At 39.9% G+C, this 15,002-nt stretch overlaps 1 protein-coding gene across 9 annotated transcripts in view; it reads left to right on the forward strand.

Annotated features, from left to right (window-relative positions):
- Positions 1 to 8,913, forward strand: part of ARK2N (arkadia (RNF111) N-terminal like PKA signaling regulator 2N) — an 86,362-nt gene extending 77,449 nt beyond the window's left edge. For all 9 annotated transcript variants that reach the window (XM_003121416.7, XM_003121415.7, XM_021092553.2 and 6 more), the window contains one exon: positions 4,707 to 8,913. In XM_003121416.7, the coding sequence (XP_003121464.4) occupies positions 4,707 to 4,896 (190 nt within the window). In that variant the 3' untranslated portion in view covers positions 4,897 to 8,913. The remainder of the gene's footprint in view (positions 1 to 4,706) is intronic.
- Positions 8,914 to 15,002: the final 6,089 nt, after the last annotated feature.

Consider the following 15,002-nt stretch of genomic DNA (forward strand, 5'->3'; position numbering starts at 1 on the left):
AAAAATGATTAATTTTTAATGTTGTTTTCTTAGAATAGTAAGGTAACTATGTCAACAGCTGATCATCAGAGACTGCCCTCTTTTTGTGTTTTTTTTTTTTTTTTTCTACTCTTAACTCTCTCTGTTATTGGTTTTAGTGTATGAAGAACAGGAAATTATTCTGTCAAAATTAACTCTTTATAAGTAGTGGATTCAGAGAGGGAATGGGGTATTGAACTGAGGCCTAAACAGTTTTTCTTGGTTATAAGATTCAAAATATGTGCAGCCCTATTGCCATTCATATACAGATTAAGTATTTTGTGAGAGAAAAAGCTTGTATCTGCACTAGAATCTGATTAGATCAGTTATAAAACAGCCTGAATATGTTCCCATCTCAGATCTTTAATAGTAAAAAAAGGATATATAATAATACATGATGCTGTATTTTATGTTAGTTGCCCTACACAGTTGTGAGTGTCTCACATCCTTTATATGCATCTCCATGGGATTTATAGCAATCGTGGTAGTCCTATTTCCTCCTGAATTTTTCCTCTCTCTCTCTTTTTTTTTTTTTGGTCTTTTCTAGGGCCGCATCCGTGGCATATGGAAGTTCTCAGGCTAGGGGTCTAATTGGAGCTGCAGCTGCCAGCCTATGCCACAGCCACAGCAATGCTAAGTCCAGACTGAGCCTGAGACCTACACCACAGCTTACAGCAACACCGGATCCTTAACCCACTGATTGAGGCCAGGGATTGAACCCCCAACCCCATGGTTCCTAGTCGGATTTGTTAACCACTGAGCTATGATGGGAACTCCGATTTTTCCCCTCTTTATCTGGTATACGTTATTCTGTGATGTACCATCTTATAAAAGGGTTTGACCTTTTTTCCCCCATACTTAAAAGAAATATGGGAGTTCCAGCTATGGCACAATGGTATCTGTGGTGTCTTGGGAGTGATGGGATGCAGGTTCCATCCCTGGCTTAGCATAGTGGGTTAAGTATCCGGTGTTGCTGCACCTGTGGCATAGTCCACAGTGCAGCTCAGATCTGATCCCTGGCCCAGGAACTTCTGGGTAGCCAAAAAAAAAAAAAAAAAAGTGTTCAAAACCTTATTCTGTTCTTATCCATCTTCTAACTGCCATTTTAGTCAAGGTGGTTGAGGTCATTAAATCATTAAACATTTTTGAATTTTTTTTGGCTTACAACACACAGAGAAAAGTTGTTAAGTGTACCTATACTTAGGTGACAGAGGTACAGAGGTCCTCCTTGTGCTACCTTCAGTTACAACCCCTGCCCCTGCCCCCTGTAACTACTAACCTGACTTCTAACAGTATAGTTTTGCCTGTATTCAAAATCTTACTGAAGTTGATAATACTTTAGAAGTCATCTTACAGTACTCTTTAAGATTCTTGACAGATGCTCCAGCAATTGCTTGAATGTTTAGAAGGCAGATTGGCTGTACTTGTTGGGTAGTAATGGTCATCCAAAATTTGCCTTCTAGAAACTGAATCATGGTTCTTTTTTGGTCTCAAGATCTCTGTACAGGTGGAGGAGCTGCTTTCCATGGTGCTTCTTCCTTCTTTGGCAGCTGCCCTTCCAGTTGCAGTTAATAGGAGACTGGAAAGCTGGGCTCATCACATTCTCCAGAGAATCTAAAAAAAAAATTTTTTTTTTTTGGTAAGGGCTGCATGCACAGCACGTGGAGGTTCCCAGGCTAGGGGTCCAATCAGAGCTGCAGCCAGTGGCCTACACCACAGCCACAGCCACGCCGCATCTGGGCCACGTCTGAGACCTACACTATAGCTCATGGCAACGCCAGATCGTTAACTGACTGAGCAAGGCCGGGGATCAAACCCGCATCTTCATGGATACTAGTCGGGATCATTACCGCTGAGCCACAATGGGAACTCCGAGAATCTAAAATTTTGAAGAGAAACAGATGAAGAAAATTGGGGCTTGGGTCAAATGAGTGAGACCTAGTTGTTCTATCATCCTTAGGTTCTTGAGTATCTTTCCAGTAAATTTCCTTTTTTGCTTAAAGTAGCACAGTGTGGATTCTGGTAACTGGAATTCTTTGTGACGTAACTACAGAAGTGATTTAACTTAGGTAGCTGAAGAAGTGCCTCATCTTCTATACTCTATTAGTAAATACCATCTCTAAACCTCTCACTCTCCTCCTCTGGACACTTTAGAATCTGCTTTGCTCTGTATTGAATGGCCCCCAGGGGCCAGGCTCCTTACCATCAAACACAGTATGTAGTACTTCAGGTGTAGCCTGAGAAAGATACAGTTATTTAGTTGGAAATAAACTCTCCAGAGGAGACCTAAATTTGTTCTGGTTCTGTGCTTTACTTTCTTAGGACCCTGGACAGTTCTCATGTAGTCTTGGTTTTCTCTTCTGCAAAATGCGAAGATTGGATTAGATCCCTTTTAGAGCTCTTACCTTATGTCCTGATTTACTTTGTATGATACTTAGGGAGCAGTGAAGGGTAACAATTGGGACTAAATATACTTTTATTGCAGAGTTATTTCTAGGAATTCTGTCAAAGATTACATTGACTTTTTGGTAGCCACTATTCTCTGAATTTTTCTAAGTTTCTAACCGTCTTTACTTCAATTACTACTTATACAGATGAGCTTTTGAACTGTTGAAGAACTTTATAGTTTTAAATTAATTGATTTTGGCCTATCTTTTCACTTTTCTGACTCTTAGTATGTTTGCCTTACCCAATTTAATCACATCTGTAAAGTGACAAAATGATGTTGTAGAAAGCATTAAACCAGAAATCACACTTAGGCTGAAGTTCCTTAACCTACACTTTCAAACTGTACGGCCTTGGGCAAACCATGTAACCTCTTTAATCCTCAGTTTCCCTGTCAGAGTATGGGTAATAATTTCCACATCTACCTCATAGGCCTGCTGTTATTGTCAAATGAGGAGAAATTGCTTAATCTAAACTTGATTAAGTATTCTCTTGCCATTAGTCATCAAAAATCATTTCTTTAAAATTTGAACAGACTCTGTTGGTGACATTCTTCCATGACACTTGATCATTTAATTTGAGTATATTTAGTGGATTAGACAGATTTGGATTAGACTTTGGACTTTATGTGTCTTATTTAAATGCTTTTTACGAGCTAATCTTTAAAAAATGTGGTAGCCTCTAATGTGGGTTAGTTGCTACTTAGCCCATTTCTGAAAAGATGATGGCCCCTGGTACTGTAACAAATCTATATTCTATCCTTACTCTGGCCTTAAGGGCCCTGTTTTTGGCACCTCTTGGTCAGGGAGTCATTTTCAGGATAGCCTCTGAAGAAACAGGGCCTTTCCCATGAGCTTAAGGGCCTTTAGGGGCATTTCTGCAGCTAAACCTTTTCCATTGGTCCTCACATGTTTTCTTTTGAACCTGGTGATGGAGGTAGCATGGGATCAGAGCTGGAGTCCTCAAATGACTCAGTGTCATTCACTGTGTACAGGTTGTCAGAACAGCTGCTCAAGATCCACTGTAGTAGTTAATGTGACCAGAATCATGCCACTTGTCACTTATCACATATGCTGCATAGAGACCTGCCTGTTACATACACACACACACACACACACACACACACATTCACATTCACATATACTTATTTATTTATTATGGCTGTACCTACGGCATTTGGAATTTCCTGGGCCAGGAATTGAATCCGAGCCACAGCTGCAAGCTATGCCACAGCTGTGACAGTGCCAGATCCTCAACCCACTGTGCTGGGCTGGAGATTGAACCTGCACCTCCACAGTGACCTGAGCTGCTGCAGTTAGATTCTTAATCCACTGCACCACAGTGGGAACTCCTCATCTGTAATTTAGATGTGAGGACATAAGGAGCACTGATAGCTTGAGCTGCCTGCTTACCTCTCACTTAAATCAAAACTCAGTGGTTCATCCTAGAGGTTCACAATTCTATCATGTGACTGGAATGTATAATTCAGTATTTAGATGTTTCTGAAACAGTTTTCTCCCAGTGAACTCTTGGTGAGATTTGTCAGCAAAGCAGTTCTGTCCCTCTGATAGAACACTTTTAGAGAATCTAAAGTGAGAACTTCAGCCTTGCTACTTCCACTGTTTCTGTTGTGAACCTTCAGGATGAGGAAATTGATCTAGTACTCATGACCTAATACTTAGAAATCTGACCTGTAAAAGGGGTATTACTGTTCCTGTTTATGAAGGTATTATTACCAAATATGGCACAGAACTTATTTTAAGAACAAATTTTATCTGTAATTTTTTCTTCCCATTTTTTAAAGTTTTGTTGAAGTGTAGTTAATTTACAATGTTGTGTCACCTGTATTTCTTACTGTTTCATTTGCTCAGACTAAGATTGTCTGGACATCTTAATTTTGTCTGGATTTATATACTGCCCTATCTGAGGACCTCAGAGGCTTAAGTGAATTCAGAGAAACATGAACTTACTCATTATCTTATAACAGATCTAGACATAACTCAGGAGTTTGTGGCTGAGACAAGACCCTTGGTTTTTTTCGGCTAACCTGAGAGAAGTGAGGAGACAGACAGACAAGGAGGGAAGGAGGAAAAAGGGGAAGGATATATTGGTTGTGGGTTTCATGAACTTGCAGAGTAGGCTTATCTTAGTAAAGGTATTGATCGGTACAGGTGAAGCTATCTTGTCTTCTCTTTTTCCTGTGGTAGGATTAACCGTGCTTTTGCTCCTCATCTCAATTGCAGGTGTGTCCATCCTCGAGGAGGTGTGATTCAGAGTGTTTCTTCATGGAAGCATGGCTCTGGCGCACAGTATGTTAGCACCCGGCAAACACAGTCATGGACTGCTGTGACTCCCCAGCAGACTTGGGCTTCGCCTGCAGAAGTTGTTGACCTTACATTGGATGAGGATAGTAGACGTAAATACCTACTGTAATACAATGTCACTGTGTTTCCTGCACTGTTCCCTTCAATTTCCTCCTCCTCCTCTTTGTGACATGGAAGTTCATTGTCATAGCTTCAGCCTCAGAAGCTGTTTGTGGCATTGTATAACTCATGGAAAATTGCCCCCCCCCCTTTTTTAAATTAAAAGAAGTCACTTAGGAAAATAACTTATCACAGAGAAAAGAATTTTTCTTCTTTCCTTCAGTAGGAATATGAGAATGATGAATGTTATTAGACAACTTCATTTTATTTGGTGACTTTCAATCTTAGGAAACTCTACCTTCTGTTTAGAATAATATTCTAATTACCAGGTGAAATGGATTTCAGTTTTCGAATCTTGTATTTATTTTTCTGTGTGATAAGATTAATATCTAGACTTGACCACTGTCAGCCCACCCATTGGCACTCCCACCTTAGGGCGTTTGCACACATATTAGTCGGGTCCTTACTGGTACCTCGTAGGGCATGTGCATTGAAAACCTGTCCTTAAAAATAGAAGACAGAAGTGTTACTTTGCTTTTAGCTTAAGTCTTCTGCCTTCTTTCCTGACTTTGCTCCTGGCTGACTTCCTACAACACAAATAATTGATATGCCCCTTTGTGTTTATAAATACTGCTAAGGTGAGTTAGTTGATTTCCTTGTTGCAATAATTCATAACTTTGGAAAACATCTCCTTTTGGGGCAGAGGCATTTCAGATAGATACCCACCATGAGGTTTGGGCATCTGAAGGGAGTATTAAGAGATTCCCCCCCTCCCCCCGGTTTATTCATATAATGGGAGAACATAGAACCTGCTACGTAGGTAGAATATGAAAAGTTATGTGGCTTCTAAGGCTCTGACACTTACAGATCTGAGAGGACAGTGCCTTCTTTCATAGCCAGTTTCTCTATAAAGGCTGTACAACAACTGTTTGACACTTGAGCTGACGTCCTGATGCTATATTTGGGTATTTTTCTCCTCTGCCTTCTAAAAGTGGAAAAATCAAAATACACCATAAGAAATGTGACGCAAGCACATTAATGGCACTGTAAGTTTTACAGCATCTAACCGGAATAACAAGGGGTAGTAGGAGCTTCAGGGAATTCAGGAAATGCCAGTGTTGGAGTTTTGTGGCATTAGCTACTACCTTTTTTCCTATAACGTTGTAGTTACTGGTGAATTATTTTACAAGCAATACCTAGAGTTAGAAACACTATGTACTGTGCACAGGGAGGAGTGAAGTAATACTGGCTTAGAAGACCTCACTTTTTGTTTATTCACAGTTTATTTGCTTTTTTAATGTTTTCGTTCCATTTTTACTGTATAATGTGGCTGTAGTCCTTTGCCTCCCTCCCCAAATGCCTTGGGGGCTCTTCCGTAGCGTAAGAGCATGAGAACTACCATTTTCAGTTTCCATTCAGCTGACACGCATATACCAAGTGCCTGTTGTGCAAAAGGCACTGTGTGAGGTGGCACTGTGGGGCTGCTGAAGTGAAAGAGACACCCCCCGCGTGCGCCTGTGTCAGAGTCTGCCTGGCTCCACCTGCCTGGCCTTTTCTGCTGTGTTTTGTAAAAACTTTTTTATTCCTTTCCCCTTCTTCCTGCTGCTTTCATTTGTCCGTACACCTCTTCCATGGGAGTGTATTTAAGCTTGTGTTCTTTGACCTTCTCTGATAACATCTCATGTGATCTGGCCTCTGTTCTTCATCAACTTTTCATTTTTCTATCAATCTACATTTAATAGACCAGTCTTTTTAAATGATCATGAACTTCCAGTTTTAGCACCTCATACCAAGCCTTTCACACAGCCACAATTCTAGAGAAAAACCAAAGACCTAGAGGCCAGAGCAAAATAGGACCTTCTGCAGATTCACTACTGGTGTATCCTTGGACCTTCACATTTTACTTTAGGATTAATTTATTGAATTTTACTGTTACATGTTGTTTTTGACTTGAATTAAAATGCTAGACAAAGCAGAAATGTACAATTTCTGGTCTGTGTTTTCCAGGAAAATCATTGGGAAAAAAATAGAGTGGATTATATGACTTGAAGTTTTTTGCAGCTTATTTTCCCCCCAGTATCAGGGCAGAGTCCCATTTTAAAGAACATTTTTGCATTACCTATACTTTTTTTTTTCCCCAGGGCTGCACCTGTGGCATATGGACATCCCCAGCTCCTGAATTGGAGCTGCAGCTGCTGGCCTACGCCAGAACCACAGCAACACAGGATCTGAGCCTCGTCTGTGACCTGTACCACAGCTCATGGCAACACCGGATCCTTAACCCACTGAGCGAGGCCAGGGATTGAACCTGCATCCTCATGGATACTAGTCAGGTTTTTAAGCCTCTGAGCCACAACAGGGATTCCCGCATTACCTGTTCTTATGATAACGATTTGTTTTGTTTTGTCCAATTCCACATAGCAGGTGATTTCCAGGACAATTTTCTTTAGGTCCCTAATAGTCCTCCTCTAAAGAGAATTCTTTTGGTGTGCTGTGTGCACTGTGGATTGGGAGCAAAGGGTGAAGTTGTAACGAAGCTCTTTTCTGGCCTTTCGCTTTTACATTGGGTTCCATATACATACACTTGGCCCTCATCTGTCCCTTTTCCAGCACCTTGACTACCTGGCTTGATGCACCAGAACAAAAATTAAGATGCAAAAAGCAAGGAGGGGAAGGGATGCTAGAAAGTCAGCTTTTTTCTCCCTACTAGGTTGGGACTTTTCCACTTACTAACTATAGAGAGACTATGTTTCAATTCTTTTTTCGTTGCCAGATCCAGGAGAGTCAGGCTATGATTGCTGGCAAGATATTAAAGATAAAATTGTCTGAAATTCTGTGACATTTAAAATTTCTTTTAAGGGGGTCTTTTTAAACCAGAGTTTTACATTTGGTAGCACAAATTCTTCTTTATGCTTCACAGTCTCTTCAAAGTGATATCTCTGCTAAAATGGTACACTTGGGTCACAGATAGTTTTATGGCACTAACTTGGTTAAGTGCCCCCCTCCCCAATTTGAAACCATGGAGTAGTAAATTAGCTATTGCATCACCTGGACTGCCCTGTAACATGTGATTACTGTTTGCCAGTAGTTGTCTTTTCATTTTGATGGAAGGGGCCAGACTGAATGGACGCCATTAAAATTGAGCATCCCATCAGCTCTGCTTTTATTATTATCAATTGTGAATATGAACTGTCTAATTTGCAAGTTTAGTCAGTTACTTTTAGCAGATTAGCACCGTATAGGTAACTTAAAAATGAATTTGTTGCCTGCTTTTTATACTGTGTCACAAGGTTTTTGAAAAAGCTGGGGACACAATTTTATCTTTTAGTTTAAACTTTTTTTTTTTTAAGGCAAAGAGCCCTAATCCCTGTTTTTCAGTATGTGTGTGATGTGACTTCCATGTATATATAAAAATGATTGCGCCCTAACCAAACTTCCTCAGATTGTGCACTGTTTGTTTAAAATAATCACGTATTTTAGTCCAATGCTGTTGTATTTTTTCATTTTATTTAAAACACTACGTACTTCTAATTCTTTTAACAAATTTTAAAGGGTAGTGATCTTAAAAAAAAAATCACTGGATAACTAGGAAATATTTTTGTTGTTGTTTTGTTTTTTAAAGAGTACAAAGGTCATTTTGAAGCCTTTTGCTCCTCTTACCGTGAAGAATGAAATGTTAGCCATTGTATGGCTAGGAACCAATGCACTTGGTGGTTAACAGATCTGCTGTTGCTGGAGTGTGAGCGTGGACTTGATGCAGTGACGACAAATCATTGCTTAGAATTGATGTTTTAAAATGTGCAACTCTAGTTTTTAAAACAAAATTTGGTTCTTCTTTACGTTCATTATTTAGTTTTTGTTTCCATTTAGTATTTAATGGTCTTTGGAGAAAAAAAATAATAAAACAGAGTGTTATATATATATTTTTTGGTGCAAGATAAGATTTTCTGTTTTTTTTTTGAAATAAGTCTGTAGCATAAAGGTTAAACTATTTTAAGACAAAATAAAATAGAGTGTATTTAAACAATGATAATTTCTGAGGATTTTTTTTTTCTATCTGCTTCAGTTAATTAGATGGTGCCTGGAGCAGCTCTCAAGTTAGCTTTTGAATGTTAAAGTGAATTATATTTTGTTAACAGATCTTATTGTTACGTGTTGCCCTGACTTTTCCAAGCAACAGCTGTATCCTACTCCTAGAATATTTTGCAAGTGGGCTTTGGCTTATTAGATCTAGATAAAAATAGCTTTGCATGAGCTTTCCTTAGCCCCCACCCCCCATTCCAGTTAGGACCAGTGAGATTTCAGAGAAAGCTGAAGACTCCCTAGTGCTAGGCCTCTTTGCTCCTGGGAACAAAGCTCAGCTGACAGTTACTTCCCAGAGACCAGCGTGCCAGGGTGATGCTGTGACTACATGCACTTTGCTCATGGTTGAAGCAAATACAGGATGTTTCAAAAATAGCCTAAATAAATTTCCTCCTAATGTGGTTCTATTTTCAGGTTTTTTATTTGGTTATCAAAATGGTAGGAACCACCACATTAACATCTTAAGACTTTTGTAACTTAGCTTCACATAAAGGAGACTGGGGAACTCAGGAGAGTAAGGCTTGTGTTTATTAAAATATCCATATTCATCAGATTTTTAGTTTTGCTTACACAGGAAAGAGATGTGTTAACAATTAGAAAATATACTTTAACAGTTAGAAAATGTCTTCGGTTTTTCGAAATGGTTCTCTTATACTACCCTGTATCTGAGACCTAGACATATTAGTGCCTATGAGAAACTTCTTTTCTTGGGCTCTAGAAGAAGATTGTTTACCTTTGGCCCCTTTTGCCCTTGGATGCTGCTTTTGAAGACTAGTCAAGGCATGAGTAAGTAAAATCATCTGTGACTAGTACTTAATCCTACTCTGGCTTTCTCTTTACTCTGCTGGCTTTTGGCTTTGCTTTCCCATATTTGTATATTTTTCACAGTAGATGACAGCTATTTATATCTTTAGTCCAAACAGAAAAATTACATAACCTTTACCAAATATATAAATATTTCTTCAGTTCCAATTTTGCAACTGTGAAATAAGGTGAATTTCCTCTAGGTTTTGTTTGAACCATATTACTGATCTGTGAAGGAGTGAGCCTCCTAGATCCCTGGTAGGTATGATTTTCTTTACTTCCTTAACTCCATGGTTTAGAGCACACTGATTTACAGAATTAGAGAAGTTCCTGGTCTGTACAGTGGAGCTTTGGCTGGGAGAATCTGCCGGAGCAAAAGAAGGCAGTGGCAAATACAGAAGGAGCAATGAGCTCAGGAAAAGATGCAGGTGATGCTCCTGACCATCGTAGAGATGTGGAAGAGAGCACCCGTTAGCCCAGCAAAGGTCATGACACTGTTGGCTCAATTCAGCTGTCATTGTGCTACTGTGGGGGTAGCATGCCTTCTAGCTGGGGATGGTTTTAGGCAAAGATTCTCTTATGTGATGAAGATTCACCATTTCTTTCTTGCTGCCAAGTCTTAAGATCTCATGTGGTACGTAAAAGGTGGTGATGAGGTCAAGCCTTAGAAAGAAAGTGGCAGCAGCAGCTGGTATGATCTGTTCCTTGGTCCTGGCCTGCTGCTTGGAAACACCCCTTGGTTGTAAATTCTATTGATTTAACTTCATATGCTTTGTTAAAGGAAACTCTTTGGTACCAGTTTTTTTCCTTTGTGCTTTGATAATTGACACCTCAAAGGAGTCATTTCTCTTTCCTTTCCGTGATTGCTCTGGCCTAAGAATGGGAACGTGACGTGTTGGGGACTGTTGACGCCACAGGTGTGGACCCTCACTTTTGTGGTTGAGTCTATAGCAGACAGATCTGACTTTAGGATGGATCTTGGCATCTGCAACACCTCATTGCTGCAGACCAGAGAGTGTGTTGACTGGTGTTTTAAAAGCCTGAACCAGAGAACAGGCGACCCCAGAAGGACTGTATGACCACTGAGGGATTTGATTTCTATGCCTATAAAGTGGAGAGTTTCTAGGATTTCTTTTCTGAGACTGAAAGGTAGAGCTGTGTTATTTTAGGGGGTAATTCATTGTTCTGCAGCGCCATGGCTTTTCAGGCAGGAATTCAGGAGAGCAACTCACTCCAAAAAGCTGTTCAAAGGACGACAGTTCTTTCATCTCACTTAAGCTTTTGGAAGGTGTTGGATGATGCTGCCCACAAAACCTTGAATTTCTACAAACTCTTTTAAGAGTTTTAAAAGAGTATTTATTTCAAAATTTCTACATGGGGGTAAAAAGTGGTACAGATTGTTATCCTGATATTGCAGATTGGAAGACTGAGAACAGAAGAATAACAGCTTATCCAGATTTCCATAGTCTTTGCAAGAGCAGATTTTCCCCCTGTAATCCAAATTAGGACTTTTGAGCTTTAAGAAAAACAAAACTTCTTTTCCCCACCTGGTTTTTCCTTCATGCTTATTGCTGCTGATTCTGCTTTGTTCCAGCCTGAGAAGAATTGCAAGTCTTTCTGAGAAGGTCATGTTTGGTTCCCTTTTTTCTTGGGCTAAGTGATCACAGATTTAAACACCAGACTCACTCATCTGTATAGGCCTCTCAGCTCCAGCTCAGGAATGGCCTCGGCAAGTTTTTCCTAGATAGATTCCCTGTCTCCTAGTGAAACAGGAAAATACAGATGGTCAGTAAACATAGGAAAGATGCTTGAGCTCACTACTAATATAGAAAGGCATCCTTACATTATAGGCTGCCGTTTCACAAAGGCAGAATCAGACAGGAATACATTTAAATCCAATTAGGAGGCAGGACAAGGACAACTCACTTGCCCTCTTGTGTGAACTATTTTGGAAAACGGTGGAATTGTCTGGTTAAAAAGCTGTAAACCTCAAGCTGTGGACTTAATGTTTGTCCCGCCCCTTTCATATGTTGAAGGCCTGCTCCACAATGTGATGTTATTTGGAGATGAGGCGCTTGGGAGGTAATTAAGTTTATATGAGATTCTAAGGGCAGAACCCCCATGATGGGCTTAGCGCTCTTACTAGAAGAGGAGACCTCAGCCTTACATGTGAGGACACAGTAAGAAGGCAAGCCAGGAAGAGGGTTCATGCAAATCCGACCTTGCTCATCTTGGACTTGGAGCCTCCAGAACTGTGAGGAAAAAATGGCTTGTTCAAGATACCCACTCTAGCATTTTGTTGCGACAGCTGGAACTAAGACACCCATGACCCAGTAGTTACTCTCTCTGGAATAATACCCTTGAGCAACTTTTAAACTAGTGGTAGCCTATGTAGGGAAGTCATGAGATCAGTTCAGCGTCTGTAAACTATCTTTTTACTTAAGGAAATATAACAACACAGAAGATAACAGGAGACAGTATTATTACATGAAACTTGTTATATACTGATAAACATCTACACACAAATACTTGTGTGCATAGGGTCAAGATATGCAATATATTTTATTTATTTTTACTGTGGGTTGTAGTAAAAAAGATATGGAAAGCCATGGTTCTAGAGAAACTAGTTTTATGTGCTTAAAAATGTTTAGTGTCACTTTCCCTAATTTTTGGCTTATTTCAGTGAGGGCGTTCATCTGTAGGATGGATAAGCAGTGTATTTATTCAGCGTTTAGCCTTTAGCCACTGAGAAAATTAATATAAGCAATATTTATATACTTATATCCCATTATAGCAATGTGGATAAACCTCAACAATGTGGAGTAGGAAAAGAGCAAGTTGCAGAAGATGTACTGCATGAAGTTTAAAAAGAACAGTACATATATTGACACAAGATTGACACATGTAGAGTAAGAATATAAAAACATACGTGAGAATAATAAACACCAGATTCAGAGTAATGGTCCCCAGAGGTGGGGAGAGGTAGGGAGGGGACAGAGCTTCAACTTTCTTGGCAAAATTTCTTAGGCTGGGTAGTGGGGACACAGATGTATGTTATTCTTTGTACCTTTAAATATTTCATAATAAAATTTAAAAATTGTTCTGTCTCAAGTAGAACGAATAAAAGCTCTTTATGACATTCCAAATGAGATTAGTAGAAATGAGTAAGATGAAGCAGATTTCTTTTAGATGCCCTCTACATGTTTTGGATATGTCACCAAAAGTATAAGCAGCAGCAAAAAATAAATTTGATAAATTGAACTTTTAACAAAATTAAATTTGTGCTTCAAAGGATACCATCAAGAAAGTGAAATGACATCCCAGGGAATTAGGAGAAAATATTTGTAAATCGTGTATCTGATAAGGTACTTGTGTCTAGAATATAAAAACTTACAACTCAAAAAAAGACCAAAAAAAAAAAAAATAGACAAAATATCCAAATAGGTGTGTCTCCAAGGAAGATACACAACTGGTCAATAACATGTGAAAAGATGCTCAATGTAATTAGTCACCAGGGACATGCAAACTAAAACTAAAATGAGATGTCACTTCACACCTGCTACAATAGCTAGAATCAAAAAGTCAAATGACAGCAACCGTTGGTGAGGTTGTAGAGAAATCAGGAGTCTCATGTGTTACTGGTGGGAATGTAAAATGGTACAACCGCTTCAGAAAACAAGTTTGTTCTTCAAATAGTTAAACATACAGGAGCCATATGACTCAGCCATTCTGTTCCTGGGCATATCCCCAAAATAAATGAAAATGTGTCCACACAAAACCTTGTACACAAATGTTTATAGCAGCAGTATTCATAATAGACAAAAGGGGCCACAACCCAGATGTCTTATCAGCTGATGATGCTCTATGCTCCAGCGTGGATGAACCTTGAAAACGTTAATGAAAGGAGCCAGTTATAAAAGATCGCCAGTTATAAAATACCACCAGATACTCTTTCATTTATAGACAATGTCCAGAATAAACAAATCTATAGAAACAGAATCATGGTTGCCAGGGGATGGGGAGGGGCGAAAATCGGGAATGATTCCTAATGGGTAAGAGGTTTCTTTTGGGAGTGAAGAAAATATTCTAAAATTCCGTAGTGGTGATGCTGCACCACTCTGAGTTACATATTTTACCTTTGTTTCTTTAGTTACATACTTTAAAAGAGTGAGTTTTATGCTATGTGAATGACATCTAAATAAAGTTGTTATTTTAAAAAAGACCAAATGCCTTTGAAATTGAGGATACCATGCTTTAAGCTACTAATATCTTGGCATAAGTGGGTGCCACACTGCAGGAGATGGGTTTAGGTAGTTGTGGCATAAGAGGAAGTTTCAACCCGGCTATGTAGAGGGACTCAGGAGACCAACGTGACAGTTTTTTTTTTCCCCCAGGGCTGCACCCGCGGCATATGGAGGTTCCCAGGCTAGGGGTCTAATTGGAGCTGTTGCCACCGGCCTACGCCACAGCCACAGCAGCGCCAGATCCAAGCCTCCTCTGTGACCTACACCACAGCTCACGGCAACTCTGGATCCTTAACCCACTGAGGGAGGCTGGGGATCAGACCCACATCCGTATGGATCCTAGTTGGGTTCGTTAACTGCTGAGCCATGAAGGGAACTCCAGTTTTGGGCTTCTGAAAATCACTGCCACTGCTGAGAGTTTGTGGTGTCCCTCAGGGTTGCTGAGGCAGAAAATGTGTTAGCACCTTAGTTTTACACAGAGCTAGGTAGCACTTCTCTTTCATCCACTTAGTAATTTTCCACTTTCGAAAGTTAGATGGCTAAATTCTACTGATTGAGGCTCTTGGCAGAGTATATTCGTTTGTTGTAACATTAAAATTATTGTTAAAAAAAGTGCGAACCTTTCACTCAGTAGTGAAATATGCAAAATCTTGTCAGTATAGATGCCAGCCAGTCAGAACCTCCAGAACTGGCACTGGAAGTAGGGCTGCTTCAGGATCCTGTGGCAGGTACAGGATTAACCCTGTTGTTGCTAGATTGCAGATCCTGGGGAGTGACCCAGGGTGGTGGGAAGTATCCTCCATGCAGCTCATGATAGGGGCTGTTTGTCACCTGAGATTGACACAACTGAGTCATTATTTTAGCAACAGCTGAAATAACTAAAATAGTGTATACTCTCAAAGTCAGTCTGGTGCTAACCTTACCTGTCTGTGCCTCAGGTTCCTTCTGGAATTGTCATAAGGAGTAAATGAATGGGACATCAGTG

The sequence above is a fragment of the Sus scrofa genome, chromosome 1 (genome assembly GCF_054392235.1).
Source record: "Sus scrofa isolate SSC_HxYL_T2T_F1_AM1 chromosome 1, Sscrofa_HxYL_maternal_Yorkshire_Landrace_v2.0, whole genome shotgun sequence".
Taxonomy (NCBI): Eukaryota; Metazoa; Chordata; class Mammalia; order Artiodactyla; family Suidae; genus Sus; species Sus scrofa.